This window comes from Erythrolamprus reginae, chromosome 6, assembly GCF_031021105.1.
Source record: "Erythrolamprus reginae isolate rEryReg1 chromosome 6, rEryReg1.hap1, whole genome shotgun sequence".
Taxonomy (NCBI): Eukaryota; Metazoa; Chordata; class Lepidosauria; order Squamata; family Dipsadidae; genus Erythrolamprus; species Erythrolamprus reginae.
In genome coordinates this window covers 73,310,894-73,327,865 of record NC_091955.1, presented here as the reverse complement: position 1 = coordinate 73,327,865, position 16,972 = coordinate 73,310,894, and the positions used below count along the sequence as shown (strand labels likewise).

General features: G+C 41.8%; 1 protein-coding gene across 1 annotated transcript in view; it reads right to left on the bottom strand.

Moving 5' to 3' along the window:
- The window catches only part of NUAK1 (NUAK family kinase 1), a 76,373-nt gene extending 59,949 nt beyond the window's left edge, over positions 1 to 16,424 (bottom strand). The window contains exon 1 of the mRNA XM_070756254.1: positions 14,899 to 16,424. Within this exon, the coding sequence (XP_070612355.1) occupies positions 14,899 to 15,249 (351 nt within the window). The 5' untranslated portion in view covers positions 15,250 to 16,424. The remainder of the gene's footprint in view (positions 1 to 14,898) is intronic.
- Positions 16,425 to 16,972: the final 548 nt, after the last annotated feature.

The window sequence follows — 16,972 nt, the reverse complement described above, 5'->3', positions numbered from 1 at the left end:
AGAGGTTATTGCCGCCGCCTCTGCCTCCACTCAGGGAGCCACCGTGGTTGAGCTGAGGGAGAGGAAAAGGCGCGGTGACCACGGTGGCTCCCTGAGTGGAGGCAGAAGCGGTGGCAATAACCTCTGTGCTTTCTACGGCAGCGTGGCTGAGCTGGACGGAGGGAAGCGGCAGCTCCCACTCGAGGAACCCACGGCAACGGGCGACGGCTTGGTGGGAGGCGACGGCGGGAGACACAGGCGGTGGGAGGAGAGGGAACCAGGAAGCGACTGTGAAGCCCAAGACCACCCACAGGACGACACTCAGGCAGGGGCGCCGGCAGCACCCCGCCCAGCTTGAGCTTCTCGCGGCACACCTGGCCATGTCTCGCGGCACACTACTGTGCCGCGGCACACCGGTTGGGAAACGCTGCACTAGGGTATTAATAAATAGAAAAAGAAATAAAAACACAAGCCAAAGGGAAGTCTCCAAACTTATTTGCTACTCAAAATGTCAAGGATTATACCCACACTCTTTGACCATTTGGGGGCCTGCTCATATTTTGTGTTCATGTGTCTATGCGCAAATAATATTTTCACCAAGATTGCTGCTATAGTGAAGTGACACATCTCTTCATGCATGGATGACCTCACATAGAGGTCCTCCAAACCTTACGTTACCTTCAAATGAATTCAGAACCTCACTTCCCAGTGATACACAACACAAATTAAGATCGTGCAGAATGCACCTGTGAGAGCAATCATGGGTTTCCCAAGGGATGCCCATGTTACACCAACACTCCGCAGTCTGCATCGGTTGCCGATCAATTTCCAGTCACAATTCAAAGTGTTGGTTTTGACCTATAAAGCCCTTCATGGCATTGGACCAGAATATCTCTGGGACCGCCTTCTGCCGCACGAATCCCAGCGACCGATTAGGTCCCACAGAGTTGGCCTTCTCCGGGTCCCGTCAACTAAACAATGTCGTTTGGTGGGTCCCAGGGGAAGAGCCTTCTCTGTGGTGGCCCCAACCTTCTGGAACCAGCTCCCCCCTGAGATTAGAACTGCCCCCACCCTCCTTGCTTTTCGTAAACTCCTTAAAACCCACCTCTGTCGTCAGGCATGGGGGAACTGAGATAACTTCCCCAGGCCCATACTGTTTATGTATGGTATGTTGTGTGCATGTTTTTTAAGTTATGGGTTTTTAGCTTCTTAATTATTGAATTTGTATTATATATTGTTTTCTGTTACTGTGAGCCGCCCCGAGTCTGCGGAGAGGGGCGGCATACAAATTTAATAAATAAATAAATAATAAACTTGATAACTAAGAAATGGGCTGCACCTCTGAATCAGGCTATACTCTATTCAGATTTTATTTCTTAACATCAGTCTCTATTTTATAGGTTGGTATCAGGGCTGGGTAATATGTACGAATTGTCAGGATCAGCACCTACCTGAGATAATATTCCAAATTGCAGAGAGAAGTATTGTAAAACTGCTTAGTCACAGTGAATATGCAAATTATAATGTAATCTGATTGGCTGGCAAAAGTATATAATGCACCTTTGCATAGGTGTGGCTTGTGGCTTAGCTTGAAGGTATTGTGGCTTAGTGTGGGTTGTGATGGCTGATGGCTGTGTTGTGATGGCTGAAGACTTGGAGCTGAATATTGTAACAGAAAAGTAGATAGAGAAGTAGATATGAGTACTTTGTATAGTAACTACTAGAGAGATAACTACAGTGTAAATAATGTAGGTTTGCTATGAAAGAAATAAATATTTTCCTAAGAAAACCTGCAGTAATTGTCTTCAATTATCTTCAAGAAGACAAAGGTTCCTGATATCCTGGTCTGAGGCAGGCTGGTTAGCTGCTTTGGCTATCTGGGTGGGCTAACTTCTGCAAAACGTTACTCCAACAATCCAAAACCAGAGAATAAAATACATAAAATGATGAAATACTATTGAAAAATAACAAGCTTTACTAAACCATGGTCAACTTAAAAAATTAATTTGCTTCCCACAATGTTAAAACCTAGAGAGCCAAACTAAATAAATCACCATCATAGTTTAGCTGAATGTCTAGCATTACTTAGTGTAGTGCCTAAACTGTTGGATTAGTCCTAGTATCTCAGCTACAACTTTGAATTATACAAAGTAAAGGTAGTATATCAATGTAATAAATCAGGAGTGTCAAACTCAAGGCCCAGCCTGTTGGGTGCTTAAATCCAACCCACAGGGCCGGCCTGGAAATATTAAAGGACTGGCCCATGGTGCCTCTGGTGGCTAAAACGGGCCGTGTGTGGCTCCCCCACATCTTGTTTTCATCCTCCATGGCTTCCTGCAGCACTCTGCCGGCTAAAATGGGATGAAAACCAGCTGGAAATGGGCTGGAAAATGGGCCAAAAAAGATGCAACACCCACCCACCCCTGCTGCCGGCCCACAGAGGAGAACTACAATGCTGATCCATCCCTTGAAGAAATCCAGTTTGAAGCCCCTGTAGTAAATATATTTGACAATAACCAGATCCTATATCAGTGATGGTGAACTATGGCACGGCTGCCACAGGTGGCACGCAGAGCCATATCTGCTGGCCCGCATGCTGCTGCTCTAGCTCAGCTCCAACATGTATGTGTGTGCTGGCCAGCTAGTTTTTGGCTTGCACAGAGGCTCTGGGAGGGTATTTTTGGCTTCCAGAGAGCCTCCGAGGAATGGGGAAGGGCATCCTCAGCTCTAGGGAAGCCTTTGGAGCCTGAGGAGGGCGAAATAGGAGCCTACTGGGGCCACCAGAAATTGGGAAATAGGCAGTTTCCGGCCTTCAGAGGGCCTCCGGGGAGGGGCGGGTAAAGCTGTTTTCGCCTTCCCCAGGCACTGAATTATGGATGTGGGCACTTGGATATGCGCTTATTCTCTTTCGGCACCCGAGGAAAAAAAGGTTCGCCATCACTGTCCTATATCATTCTAATCCTGAAAGCTTTTTTTCATAGCCATTATTTTTTAAAATCAATAATCTCTCAAAAACAGTTTTTATCCATATATCCCTTAAATATACAGTATAAGATCTGAATAAGCCTATGTGCACTAGTTGTACAATACTGGACCAGTTTACTTTTTAAGATCTCTCGTTTTAATCAAACATAGATGTTAGGAACCAATTTTCATCCTAAAAGCGAGTCGAAATAGTATAACTATTATCTAAGATAGCTGGATGTAAAGGAGACATGACTCATTTGTATACATGTGGTTTCTTTTATATATTTTATTGCTACAGTTTGGATATCAAATAACTTTACATTTAACTAGCGAACACAGGCATTCCTCCTCATTTAAAACTGAACGTTACAGAGGGGATTTTGTATGCATTAAACATCTGGAATTTCTGATAGGAATCCAAGATATTTGATCAGCATGGGCAATCATTCAACTCCCATGCAATATCTCACCCATCCCCCCCTAATGTTCTGCATCTGAAACCTCCTAATTTATTCAAATGTACAGTGTTGTCTGTGTAGACATGGCGATACACATGTGCCGTTTGAAAATTGTACTTCACAAACTATAGCTTACAGATGCTGGGGGCTTTCATGTGGGCAAGACAAATGAGAATCCTATGCCTGGCTGCACAGGCTGAGTTCAAGAAACAATAGCAGGAAAGCACCAATGAAAGCCTCAGCACGCTTGTGGTTTTAATGAACTAGTCATCAAATATTGCATATTTAGTCTTCCAATAATTCTCAACTGTTCTTGCTATAAAAATATTCGGCAAGGGAACTATGCATTTTTAATTTTACTAAATTAAGTCCCACAGCATCTGTTAAATAGGAACAGCATTTGTTACATTATTATTATTATTATTATTATTATTATTATTATTATTAATTGGATTCGTATGCTGCCCCTCTCCGCAGACTCGGGGCGGCTAACAACAACAGTAAAACAGTATATAACAAAATCCAATGCTAAAAAAACAGTTAAAAACCCATTATATAAAAACAAATCATACATACAAACATACCATGCATAAAATTGTAAAGGCCTAGGGGGAAAGTGTATCTCAGTCCCCCCATGCCTGGCGGCAGAGGTGGGTTTTAAGCAGTTTACGAAAGGCAAGGTGGGTGGGGGCAATTCTAATCTCTGGGGGGAGTTGGTTCCAGAGGGTCGGGGCCGCCACAGAGAAGGCTCTTCCTCTGGGTCCCGCCAAGCGACATTGTTTGGTTGACGGGACCCGGAGAAGACCCACTCTGTGGGACCTAACTGGTCGCTGGGATTCGTGCAGCAGAAGGCTGTCCCATGTATGCCAATTAAAGAATGTGTGATTTGAGTTTTGTGAAAAATACTGTATTTTTGGTGTATAAGACGCACTTTTTTCCTCCCTAAAAGAGGCTGGTAATTAGGGTGTGTCTTATACTCACCCTACCCTCCAGCCCTAACTGCTAACAATCTTCCCAGCTCTTACCTTGCAGGCTCTTTCATTGTTACTCTCTGTGAAGAATGTTTTCCAAGCCCTAAGTCTTCGCAGGTTTTTTCCCCATTGGTCTAAGTTACTCCAAATGTTTCTTTCCAGTCCTAACCAAGTGCTAACAATGTCCCCAGCTCTTACCTGCTTGCAAGCTCTTTCATTGTTACTCTCTGCAAAGAAGAATGTTTTCCAAGCACTAAGTCTTTGCAGGGTTTTTTCCATTGCTCTACTTGCTCAGACTGTTTCTTTCCAGGTGCTAATGATATTCCCAACTCTTTCATTGTTACTCTCTCAGAATAATTTTTTTTAGCCCTTAACCAGGGGATAAAATAATGTGCTGAAGCTGACAGACCAAGCAGGCTAGCTAGATGAATACCTGGTAAGCAGATTATTTTCCCTATTTTCCTCCCCAAAAACTAAGGTGTGTCTTATACTCCAGAATATAAAACACACTTATATTATGGTGCATCTTATACTCCGAAAAATACGGTAAATATTATCATGTTTGAACTCCTTGTTCCAAATAGCTTTATTACATAAATATTATGTACTTATTAAATTTATATGGCTGCTTGTCTCACCTGAAGTGACTCCCTCCAAGTGAATATAACAAAATGTAATTTTATTCAGATCAAATTTCCTCCATGTCAGATAATTTCCTAACTTCAAACATAATTACATTAAGAAATCCATTTGCAAAATATATTATTTATCAATTTGATGATGATCTTTCTTCTCAAATGTGGTCTTGAAATTAGTGATTATTTATGAGAATGCAATAGTGCTTTTAGCTAACAGCTACTTGGCAAGTAGATCCTACTGTGCATTCACTTACTGCAGCTAAATTTGTGGCAATATGTTCATCCATTTTTCATAGATGATAGAAATAACTTTAAGGATGTCACCTTAAGGGAAGTTATCTTCACTTTAACTTTAAGGATGTCACCTTAAGTGAAGCTTGCATTGGCTGCCGATCAGTTTCCGGTCACAATTCAAAGTGTTAGTCATGACCTTTAAAGCCCTGCATGGCTTTGGACCAGACTACCTCCAGAACCGCCTGCTACCGCACGAATCCCAGCGACCGATAAGGTCCCACAGAGTTGGCCTTCTCCGGGTCCCGTCGACTAAACAATGTCGTTTGGCGGGCCCCAGGGGAAGAGCCTTCTCTGTGGGGCCCCGGCCCTCTGGAACCAACTCCCCCTGGAGATTAGAATTGCCCCCACCTTCCCTGTCTTTCGTAAACTACTCAAGACTCATTTATACCGCCAGGCATGAGGGAGTTGAGATATTCCTTCCCCCTAGGCCATTACAAGTTATGCATGGTATGTTTGTGTGTATGTTTGGTTTTATAATAAGGGTTTTTAGTTGTTTTATTATTGGATTGTCACATGCTGTTTTTATCATTGTTGTTAGCCGCCCCGAGTCTACGGAGAGGGGCGGCATACAAATCCAATAAATAATAATAATAATAATTATTATTATTATTATTAATTATTATCAATAAGGTCCAGGAGGGAAGTGTTTTTAATAGGAAAGTGAACACAGGAACAAGGGGACACAATCTGAAGTTAGTTGGGGGAAAGATCAAAATATTATTTTACTGAAAGAATAGTAGATCCTTGGAACAAACTTCCAGCAGACATGGTAGATAAATCCACAGTAACTGAATTTAAACATGCCTGGGATAAACATATATCCATCCTAAGATAAAATCAATAATGGTAATGTCCAAAAAGTTGATATGACAATCTTAAGAAATACCCTCTTCAAGTAAAGTTACCTCGAGCATTTGTGTTTACATTATCCACAGCTTTTTAATTGATTGCCAATATTAAAAAAAAAGCTTTTCAAGATTCCATTGAACAAAATGACTAAGCTCCAAGAGGAAAGAAGTTCCTGCCACTGAAGCAAGAAATCAGTCGCACATTGGCCGCAAAGAGTTATTTGAGAAATATGTATCTCGGCATTCCCAGGAATCTTTTTCACGCTGTATGGAAACAGGCTCTCCATCTCTCCACATTGGACAAGCCAAAACTTAACTAGACTGACTTTGATTTAAAAGTAAATATAATTATTATTTTTTCCTTTAAACAAAATAATGGAGTGGTTATGTTTGTATTAATCCTTGCATGTTACTTGTGCAGTCAGGCGGTAGGGAAAGCAAGTAGGATGCTTGGCTGCATAGCTAGAGGTATAACAAGCAGGAAGAGGGAGATTGTGATCCCCTTATATAGAGCGCTGGTGAGACCACATTTGGAATACTGTGTTCAGTTCTGGAGACCTCACCTACAAAAAGATATTGACAAAATTAAACGGGTCCAAAGACGAGCTACAAGAATGGTGGAAGGCCTTAAGCATAAAACGTATCAGGAAAGACTTAATGAACTCAATCTGTATAGTCTGGAGGACAGAAGGAAAAGGGGGGACATGATCGAAACATTTAAATATGTTAAAGGGTTAAATAAGGTCCAGGAGGGAAGTGTTTTTAATAGGAAAGTGAACACAGAAACAAGGGGACACAATCTGAAGTTAGTTGGGGGAAAGATCAAAATATTATTTTACTGAAAGAGTAGTAGATCCTTGGAACAAACTTCCAGCAGACATGGTAGATAAATCCACAGTAACTGAATTTAAACATGCCTGGGATAAACATATATCCATCCTAAGATAAAATACAGAAAATAGTATAAGGGCAGACTAGATGGACCATGAGGTCTTTTTTCTGCCGTCAGACTTCTATGTTTCTATGTTTCTATAATTCTGTATTATGGCTGCTAAATTTCCCTTTAGAAATTAACCTCACTTTATGGAGCTTTTTTTACTTAAGATTAACCTACAAGAACTAAAGTTTTTATACCAGTGTTAGCAAATCTTTTTGGCACTGGGTGCCGAAAGGGGAGCGTGCATGAGCATGCTGGCTGAGGAATTCTGGGAGTTGAAGTCCACAGGTCTTGAAATTGCCAAAGTTGGAGAGCCCTGATTTAATAGACTTGTTCATTACCCTTCTGATTTGTAGATAAACTCGATGTATCATATGAATTCTTTTGACTACAGTCCACAAATGGAGTTAGATTTTTTTTTCTCCTTAATTGCAGAGAAACTACAAATATGCCTCTATTATTTATTACAAATTTATTACGAATAAGTTCTCCGGGTAATGGATGGAGCTAGAATAAAGGAACAAAAATGTCATATAAGGGAAATAGTTTTTCACGTGGAATAGGAAGTAAAATGCAATACTATTAGAAAAATAAATAAATCTTGTACCGACAAGCAACCAATGTGATATGCAGAATTCTTGGAAAAGAAAATGGGGGGAAAGCAAGAGAATTCACCAATGCCATCACAATGAGAGCACACTTTTTGTGTCTGTGTTTGTGTATGTGTGTGTGAGAGAGGGGGGAGGGAGGAAGAGGGAGGGAAAGAGGGAAGGAGAGAGGGGAGAGTAAGAGGACAGAGTTAGTTTTCCTTCTTGAATACTCTTTATATTTAATCAATTCAATTCAATTTATTGGATTTATATGCCGCCCCTCTCCGAAAACTCGGGGCGGCATATAAATCCAATAAATTGAATTGAATTGATTAAATATAAAGAGTATTCAAGAAGGAAAACTAACTCTGTCCTAACAAAGTATATCTCAAATTGAGTTCAAGTCCAGGTAACTTTATAGATATGTCCATGTAGTTTCCTGGCAACAGTGCAGGAATCATTTGCCAAGGCCCTCTTACGAGATGCTTTTTAAACTTTCCTCTTAAGTACAAAGCTTTGAGATTTCCTAATAGTCTCCTTTCCAATTCCACTTGATCAGCTTTCAGTAATAGGGGTGTGTGCGTGCGTGCGTGCGTGCACATATATACCTGTGGTTCCCCCAAAATAAAACTGGGTCTTATTTGGGGAGGGAGGCAAAATAAGCACTAAGGCTTATTTTCAGGGGATATCTTATTTTTTCCCCCCTCATATACGGGAAGTCCACTTCTTCTGCTTGCTCACAGCAGGGCAAAAAGCTGTGCGGTGCCCTGATGCGGAGGGGGCTGGAGCTGCCCCACACACCCTGCACTGGCTTACCTCGGGGGCCCCACAGCCAGTCCATCCATGCCCTGAAACCTGCCTCCCCTCACGGAAGCAACACCAATGCAACACTTGGCCTCCTGCTCTGTTGTGGTTGCAAACAAGGAAAAGAAGTGAGCCGGTGACCACGTGGGCTCCTGCTGCAAAAAGCTGTTGCCGCTGCCACCCCATTACAGGCGTCAGGGCATGGATTATTCATTCATTCATTCATTCATTCATTCATTCATTCATTCATTCATTCAGTCGAATTTTATGCCGCCCGTCTCCTTAAGACTCAGGGCGGCTTACAACATGTTAGCAATAGCACTTCTTAACAGAGCCAGCATATTGCCCCCACAATCTGGGTCCTCATTTTACCCCCCTCGGAAGGATGGAAGGCTGAGTCAACCTTGAGCCGGTGATGAGATTTGAACCACTGACCTACAGATCTACAGTCTGCTTCAGTGGCCTGCAGTATAGCACTCTACTGCTGTGCCACCCCAGCCTGGCTGCAGGGGCCCTGCGGTAAGTCCACTTCCCCGCCTTGCCTCTTGGCCATGGCACCATGAGCAGCCAGAGGGAATGGCAGGTGGGCGGCTCTTTAAATAGGGCTTATTTTGGGAGTAGGGCTTATTTAAAGCACACACTTAAAACATGCTAGGACTTATTTTCAGAATAGGTCTTATTTTGGGAGAACAGGTAGTAGATAAATGGATAGGGATAGGGACAGGGACAGGGACAGGGACAGGGATAGATTAGCTTAGATGCAGATACTGCTTAGGGATTTTATAGGAATAAAGGAATCAAACTACTGTATTCTGTTCTGTTGATCTTTAGGAAACATTTCTTCAAGAATTAACCTGCAGATGGCTAGAACAGGTAGACCTTGTTTAGCAACTGCCTTGTCTAGGGACTGTTTGCACAGATAAAATTATGATTTAAAAATAATTTTGCAATAAATTCTTGCATTTGCAACCTTTGCAGATCGGTAAAATAAAGGAAAGCTGTATAAGATAATGAGCATAATCACAAATTCACATAGCAACCACTGTGACCAGCTCTTAAAAAGGGCTTATTTTGGGAGTAGGGCTTATACAAAGCTCACACATAAAAACATGCTAGGACTTATTTTCAATATAGGTCTTATTTTGGGCAAACTGGTAGTAGACAGATGAATAGGGATGGGGATGAGGATAGGGATAGATTAGCTTAGATGTAGATACTGCTTATAGATTTTATAGGAATAAAGGAATCAAACTATTTGTTCTGTTGATCTCTAGGAGACATTTCTTCAAGAATTAACCTGCAGATGGCTAGTACAGGTAGACCTTGTTTAGCAACCGCCTTGTCTAGGGACTGTTTGCACAGATAAAATTATGATAAAAAAATAATTTTGCAATAAATTCTTGCATTTGCAACCTTTGCAGATCTGTAAAATAAAGGAAAGCTGAATACGATAATGAGCATAACCACAAATTCGCTTAGCAACCACTTTGTTTAATGACCAAGCTGCTGGTCTCAATTGTGCTCACCATGATGACCTGAATTGCAATTTAAAGTGAATAAATGTGCATTTATTTATTCATTTATTTGTATTCCGCTTTTAATGCTTTTACAAATAACTGAAGGCGGCAAACATTTTCCTCCTATTTTTGCACAAAGCATCTTTTACATGAAGCATAAAATTCTGTTGAGCTGTATCTGAGTGAATTTGCAAAATGACCACTTTTTTTCAGTATAGTAGCTTTGAAAATGTGCCCACACAAAAATGAATTCGTCTATTTAAGAACAGATAGAATTGCAGGAAGGCACATTGCATTTTTAAATTAATCATGTGCCTGGTTTACTTAGAATCAATTAGCTATCTTCAGTGGCGCAAAGGAGCACGTCAACATCTGGAATGACTAGGCAGAATCAATGAAAGGGAATGAGAAATTAGGTGGTCAGATTTGATTCTATAACCCCTATCAAAGACTGCTTGTTCCTTGCATATAATTGTATGCAACCCATGGCGCACATTGGATTACACCATGCCAGCCTACTAAACAGATTACTTTACAGGTTACTACTGTTCCATGTTTATATAAATCATACTTGAACTTTAGAATCCCAGTGAATGTTTGGCAGGTAGGCTGCCTCGGCATATGTAGGCTTTATTCCTGTGTTTCATTTCATTCAGCATGCAACCTAATCTTCACTACATTATTAAGTAAACAAGACTAAATAACAAGTTGCTGCTAACAACAAACTAAATATAACCTATCTTTAATCCAACTCACAGCTCTACAGCCATTACATAAACAAAGGCTGAAAAAGTATTACACATCTCTCAAAACAAATGTCAAACTTATAAGCATTTTTCAGAATAAAAAAATAATCAAATTCCTAAATGCCAATATCTAGCTTGGAGAAGTGTGGTGTGTAAGAAAGCAAAAGAAAAGAGTGCACACATATTATAATTTTTAGAATATAACCTTTTTGGATGCAAATTTGAATATTTTCTCCCTTTGGGGAATGTTTTAGAAATTTCCCTGCAAATTTCGTAGGATTTCTCCCAGAAACCAAAGGAAAAGCCAGTATCTGACATTCTAATTGGTGGTGTTTTATCAAAAATAAAATAATATGGTAAATCCACAGTAACTTAATTTAAACATGCCTGGGGTAAACATATATCCATCCTAAGATAAAATACAGGAAATAGTACAAGACTAGATGCACCACGAGGTCTTTTTCTGCCGTCAATCTTCTATGTTTCTATGTTTCTATATCCTTATTTTAATTAAACCAAAATTACAAATAATAAAACATTAATGGAAATGTTTTTGTTTAGGTAACCTGGTGAGAGTAAGCTACCAAGGATATTTCTAGATGTTGCCCTATGTTTCCAAATACTTCACATACTACCGTGTAGGAAAATGCTACCTCACCTACTAATATGACAGCAAACAAATGACATAGGCGAGAACATGACCTTGAAACTTTTAATGCAGTCCTAAACTTTTCTCTGCATGAGGTCATGATGGGAATTAAGCTGGTCACATTGTACCAAGGCCCCCCTCTGCTGGTTACAATACACACTCACTCTAATCAAAAGCCTTTAATGATTCCATCAGTTATGACTAAGGAGAAAGAAAGATAGCACAGATAGGAAAGAGAAGGCTAAATCAATTCCCAGTTTAAGTTCTGGGCCAGAACTTAATACTTTTCATTACAGTCTCATATGTGAAGAGATTCTATTACACATATTAACAGACAGATGTTTATATGCTTTTCAGTAAAGTACATTTTATTTTTTTATTTATTGGATTTGTATGCCACACCTCTCCGAAGACTTAGAGTGTTAACATTTATTATTATTATTATTATTATTATTATTATTATTATTATTATTATTAATTGAATTTGTATGCCACCCCTCTCTCATGTTACAATATGTATAACATTGTCATTGTTAACATAACCATGCATTATCCCAAGGCATGGAACACACATTAAGACCCAAGAATCATAAACAAGTAAAAATTATACATATCACTTGCTACTGCCTTTTTATGTATTAGATTTGTATGCCGCCCCTCTCCGTAGACTCTATTTCCCTCGGTTTGTCTCTTTAACTGCAAATCTAAAGCAAATTTTTAAAAAACCATCCACGCTGTCATAAAATTAATAAACATGAAGTTATTGAAAAGAGCAGACTTAATACAATCTGGAAATGATACTCTTCGGCTTGTACATTTTTTTTGAGCTAGATGTTTTGCTAATTTTAAACCCCTGTAATATGATACACTCCAGGCAATGTTCTTTTTCAAAGAAAAAAACAGGCAGCCAAAAAGAACATGAACACTCACTTCTGCTTTTGATTAACTATCTTAATGATTTAGTCAAATGACAGAGAGCATAATACAACATTAAGACTTATCTGAACCAGGTGTTTATAGATTCCTTTCATGCTATACAGCACTGAGAGGTTATTTATTTATTTTTGACCATGTGCTAGGATTTAGTGTTTTTAATCACAAATGACACCATGGAAAAGCTAAAATGTTCTTTAACAGAGGATACTCCCACATCACAACCACGCCACATGTAGCTAAGGTGCTTTTCACTACTCCATTGTCTGCTTATTTGTTTACTTGAGTCTCTTGTTCAAAACACTGACTGAGCAAGCAATAGGAAAAATTGAAAACATAAACAAAACATGGAGCCTGTAGCAAATCTATTGCAAAGCGCTTGATCAACAGTTGTATGATTTTTGCAGAAAGCACATGCATATCTGATTTAAATGCTGAAATTTCAGATGTAGCCAGACAGCATCAAAGGAAAATAGCCGTACTTTTAGCTTATTACATGAAATCTGATACACATGCCTGAATATTTTCATGATATGCAGGCCCCTACTCAGGTGGAAAAAAGCACCAAAGTTGCACCTAGGACAGTGACGGTACACTGCAACATTAGTTTGCAAAATAAAGTGGACTCTAAACTTCTCTTTGACAGGAGCAATTGCATCAATGTGTTTGTTGCAGAGGTTAATAAAGTCCATGTCATCACCCACCCACCCCCACTCTGTTGGTCTTTAAAATTTGTATAATCTCAAAGCCATCTCTAGTTAGAAAACTAGGCTGTTTATGTTCAATTGATGTTATGTCCACACTTTGAACAACAGAGCAACCTCTGATTGCTGGAAGGTAAGACATAAATAACGCCAATGTACAAATGATCTAGTTCTCCTTATTCAAGGAACTACCTCTGATTTCTATAAATGGGCTGAGCCGACATCTGGGGAGAAAGGCTCAAAATAAAATTCCATGATCAAACACTTCTGGAGAAGTCATAAACACTCCTCCAGTGAATTTTTGGATCTCGGAAAGAGAGGAGGAGGAGGAGGAGGCAAGTACATTAAAAAAAAACCTCCCTAGAGAAGGCTACACATATACAACTTGAGAGAAAGAAAGCAAAAGCAAAAACAGCACTACAGCCAACTACCAAGCTTCACAAATGTAGGTATACAGTATTTCATAGAAACATAGAAACATAGAGGATTGATGGCAGTAAAAGACCTCATGGTCATCTAGTCTGCCCTTATACTATTTTCTGTATTTTATCTTAGGATGGATATATGTTTATCCCAGGCATGTATAAATTCAGTTACTATGGATTTACCGACCATGTCTGCTGGAAGTTTGTTCCAAGCATCTACTGCTCTTTCAGTAAAATAATATTTTCTCGCATTGCTTCTGATCTTTCCCCAACTAACCTCAGATTGTGCCCCCTTGTTCTTGTGTTCACTTTCCTATTAAAAACACTTCCCTCCTGAACCTTATTTAACCCTTTCACATATTTAAATGTTCCGATCATGTCCCCCCTTTCCCTTCTGTCCTCCAGGCTATACAGATTGAGTTCATGAAGTCTTTCACAAAAGAAGTCTTCCCCAAGCCGGTACACCCCCCCCCAGGGGGTGTTAAAACTACAACTCCCATGACTCTCAGATGAGAGTTGTGCAAGTTCATGATTGTTGTTATTTTATTTTTAAGATATTGGAAACCCCTTTGCTCCAGAAGCAGCCTCCAAGGCAAAACAGTTGTTCCCAAAATTTCCCCAGAGCATCATTACCGTAGAGAAGGCTGCCATACCTAAAAGGGTCTACTCAAGAAGTACCCTGCTCAGATGCTTCAATAATCCTCAATCTGAGTATTGTATTGGCAGTTCCGTGTTAGCAAAAACTTCAGAAGAGAAGGATTTAGGGGTAGTGATTTCTGAATGCTTGGCTGCATAGCTAGAGGTATAACAAGCAGGAAGAGGAAGATTGTGATCCTGCTTTATAGAGTGCTGGTGAGACCACATTTGGGATACTGTGTTCAGTTCTGAAGACCTCACCTACAAAAAGATATTGATAAAATTGAACAGGTCCAAAGATGGGCTACAAAAATTGTGGAAGGTCTTAAGCATCAAACTTATCAGGAAAGACTTAATGAACTCAATCAGTATAGTCTGGAGAACAGAAGGGAAAGAGGAGACATGATCAAAACATTTAAATATGTTAAAAGGGTTAAATAAGGTTCAGGTGGGAAGTGTTTTTAATAGGAAAGGGAACACAAGAACAAGGGGGGCCAATCTGAGGTTAGATGGGGGAAAGATCTGAAGCAATGTGAGAAAATATTATTTTACTGAAAGAGTAGCAGATGTTTGGAACAAACTTCCAGCAGACGTGGTTGGTAAATCCACAGTAACTGAATTTAAACATGCCTGGGATAAACATAGATCCATCCTAAGATAAAATACAGGAAATAGTATAAGGGCAGACTAGATGGACCATGAGGTCTTTTTCAATCTTCTATGTTTCTATAATGCCCCCCACTCTCTCCCTTGCAGCTCGGTCCAAGCAGCCCCTCCCGGACCAGCCCTTTGCAGCTCTTACCACTCTGCCTGAGAACCTTTCGATGGCCCTCTTGACTTTCCCGTAGGTCCCCTTGCCCAGCGTTTCTTGCAACTCGTAGCGATGCTTCAGGTTGTGCTTGTGGTGGTGCCTCTTGACCCCTTGCTGCTGCTGTTGCTGTTGGTGGTGCCTCAGCTCCTGTTGGGAAGCGCTGACGGGGCTGACGGCCTTGGGGGACGAAGCAACCGACTCCCCTGAAGAAGGAGGAGAAGCCTCCGCCGCGGGCTCCTCCATAGCCGCTCCGGCCGCTTCACCGACAGCCCGCCCGGCCTCCCGGCAGCATCGCTGGGGAGCTCCTGCGCCGCCGCTGCCATCCAGCTCAGTCCTATCCATCTCCCGCTCCAGCGGGCGGGCGCCGTGAAAGGCACTTCGGAGCGGCGCGGGTGGAGCCTCCGCGGTCCCCTCCCTTCAGGCGTGTCCCGCCAGGGCTGCCCTCATATTTTTGCGGGGCGGGAGGGGAGAGAGGCCGAGAAACCGGAGGCCGCAGCGCCCGCCTCTCGCGCCCCGCTGAGGGGCCTCAAAAAGCGGGTGTTAAAAGAGGGGGGGTTGGGGACGGTGAAAGTGGCCGGGCCGGAGGGGGATCCCCGGCTAGACTCGGTCTTCTGGCGGATGACGTTTTCAAGTTGGGGAGGGGGAAGGGGGGGGACATTACCCCCCCTCCTTCGTCGCTTTCTTTCTTTCTTTGTCTTTTTCTTTTTTCTCCTTCCTTTTCTTTCTTACTCACTTCTTCCTTTCCTTCCTCTATCTTTCTCTCTCTCCCTTTCTTTCCTTCCTTCCTTTCTTTTTCTTCCTTGCTCTCTTTTCTTTTTCCTTTTTTCTTTTTCCTTTCCTTTCTCTATCTTTCTTTCTCTCCCTTCCTTTTCTTCCATTCCCTTTCTTTTTTCTCCCTTTTCTTTCTCCCTCCCTCTCTTTCCTTGTTTTCTTTTTCTTCTCTTCCTTTTTTTCTCCTTCCTTTCCTTTCTCTCTTTTTCACTCTCCCTTTCTTTCTTTCCTTCCTTCCTTCCTTCCTTTTTCTTCCTTTCTCTCTTTTCTTTCTCCCTTTTTCTCTCTCCTTCCTTTCCTTCCTCTATCTTTCTCTCTCCCTTCCTTTTCTTCCTTTCTCTTTTTTCTCCCTTTTCTTTCTCTCTCCTTCCTTTCCTTCCCGTCATTTTCTCTCCCTCCCTCCCTCTTTCCTCCCTTATTTTCTCTCTCTTCCGTTTCTTTTTCTCTCTCCTTCCTTTCCCTTCCTCTATCTTTCTCTCCCTACCTCCCTTTCCTTCCTTTCTTTCTCTTTCTTCCTTCTCTTTTCTTTTTTTTCTTCCTTCCTTTTCTTTCTCTCTCTCCCCCTCCCTCCCTTTCTTTCCCTTCCTTCCTTTATTTTATTTTATTTTTAATTTCTTTCTTTTCTCCCGCCCGCAGCCGCCTTAAAAAAGGGGTTGGGGGAACAAAGCCTCAACGCCTCCGTGTTGCGGTCTCGGCAGAAGCCCAATTTCCCAATTTGCGCTCGTTCTTAGAGGCAATTCGGCGGGGGCGGCAGGAGGCGATGTCAGACTCCCGAGGCGACCTAAAGCAGCGCGGGGCCGCCTCTCCCCAGTTCGTGCTGTCAGCGAGGCGGCGCCTGATTTGGCCCCGAGAGGCCCTGGGGAGAGAGAATCCGCCACGCCTCGGAGATTTCCAGCCAGCGACTCGCGGGCGGGCGAGCCGGTGGGGCCGCCCGGCGCGGCGCTTGGCCTGGGAACGAGCCGGGCGTGGCGCGGAGAGAAATCGCCCTCAGAAACTAACGGGCCGGGTGGGAGCCGGGGACCTCCCCTTCCCGAGCCTGGCCTCCGATCTGGGCGGGCTCTTTTAGGGCAACCCCCTGAAGAAGGCGGGGAGAGGAGACAAATCGGGGACGGGGATTCCAGCCGGCCTTGGTGCCAAAGGATGTTGCTTTTTTTAAAAAAAAAGGGTTTATTTATAGTTTTCAACAACATAAAAGAAAAAGTATCTCGATAGTCTTTTACAGATCGTGTCCCGTTTCAAATACAATTTCTATATATATTTACTATTCACAATAAAATATAATCATTTCAGTATG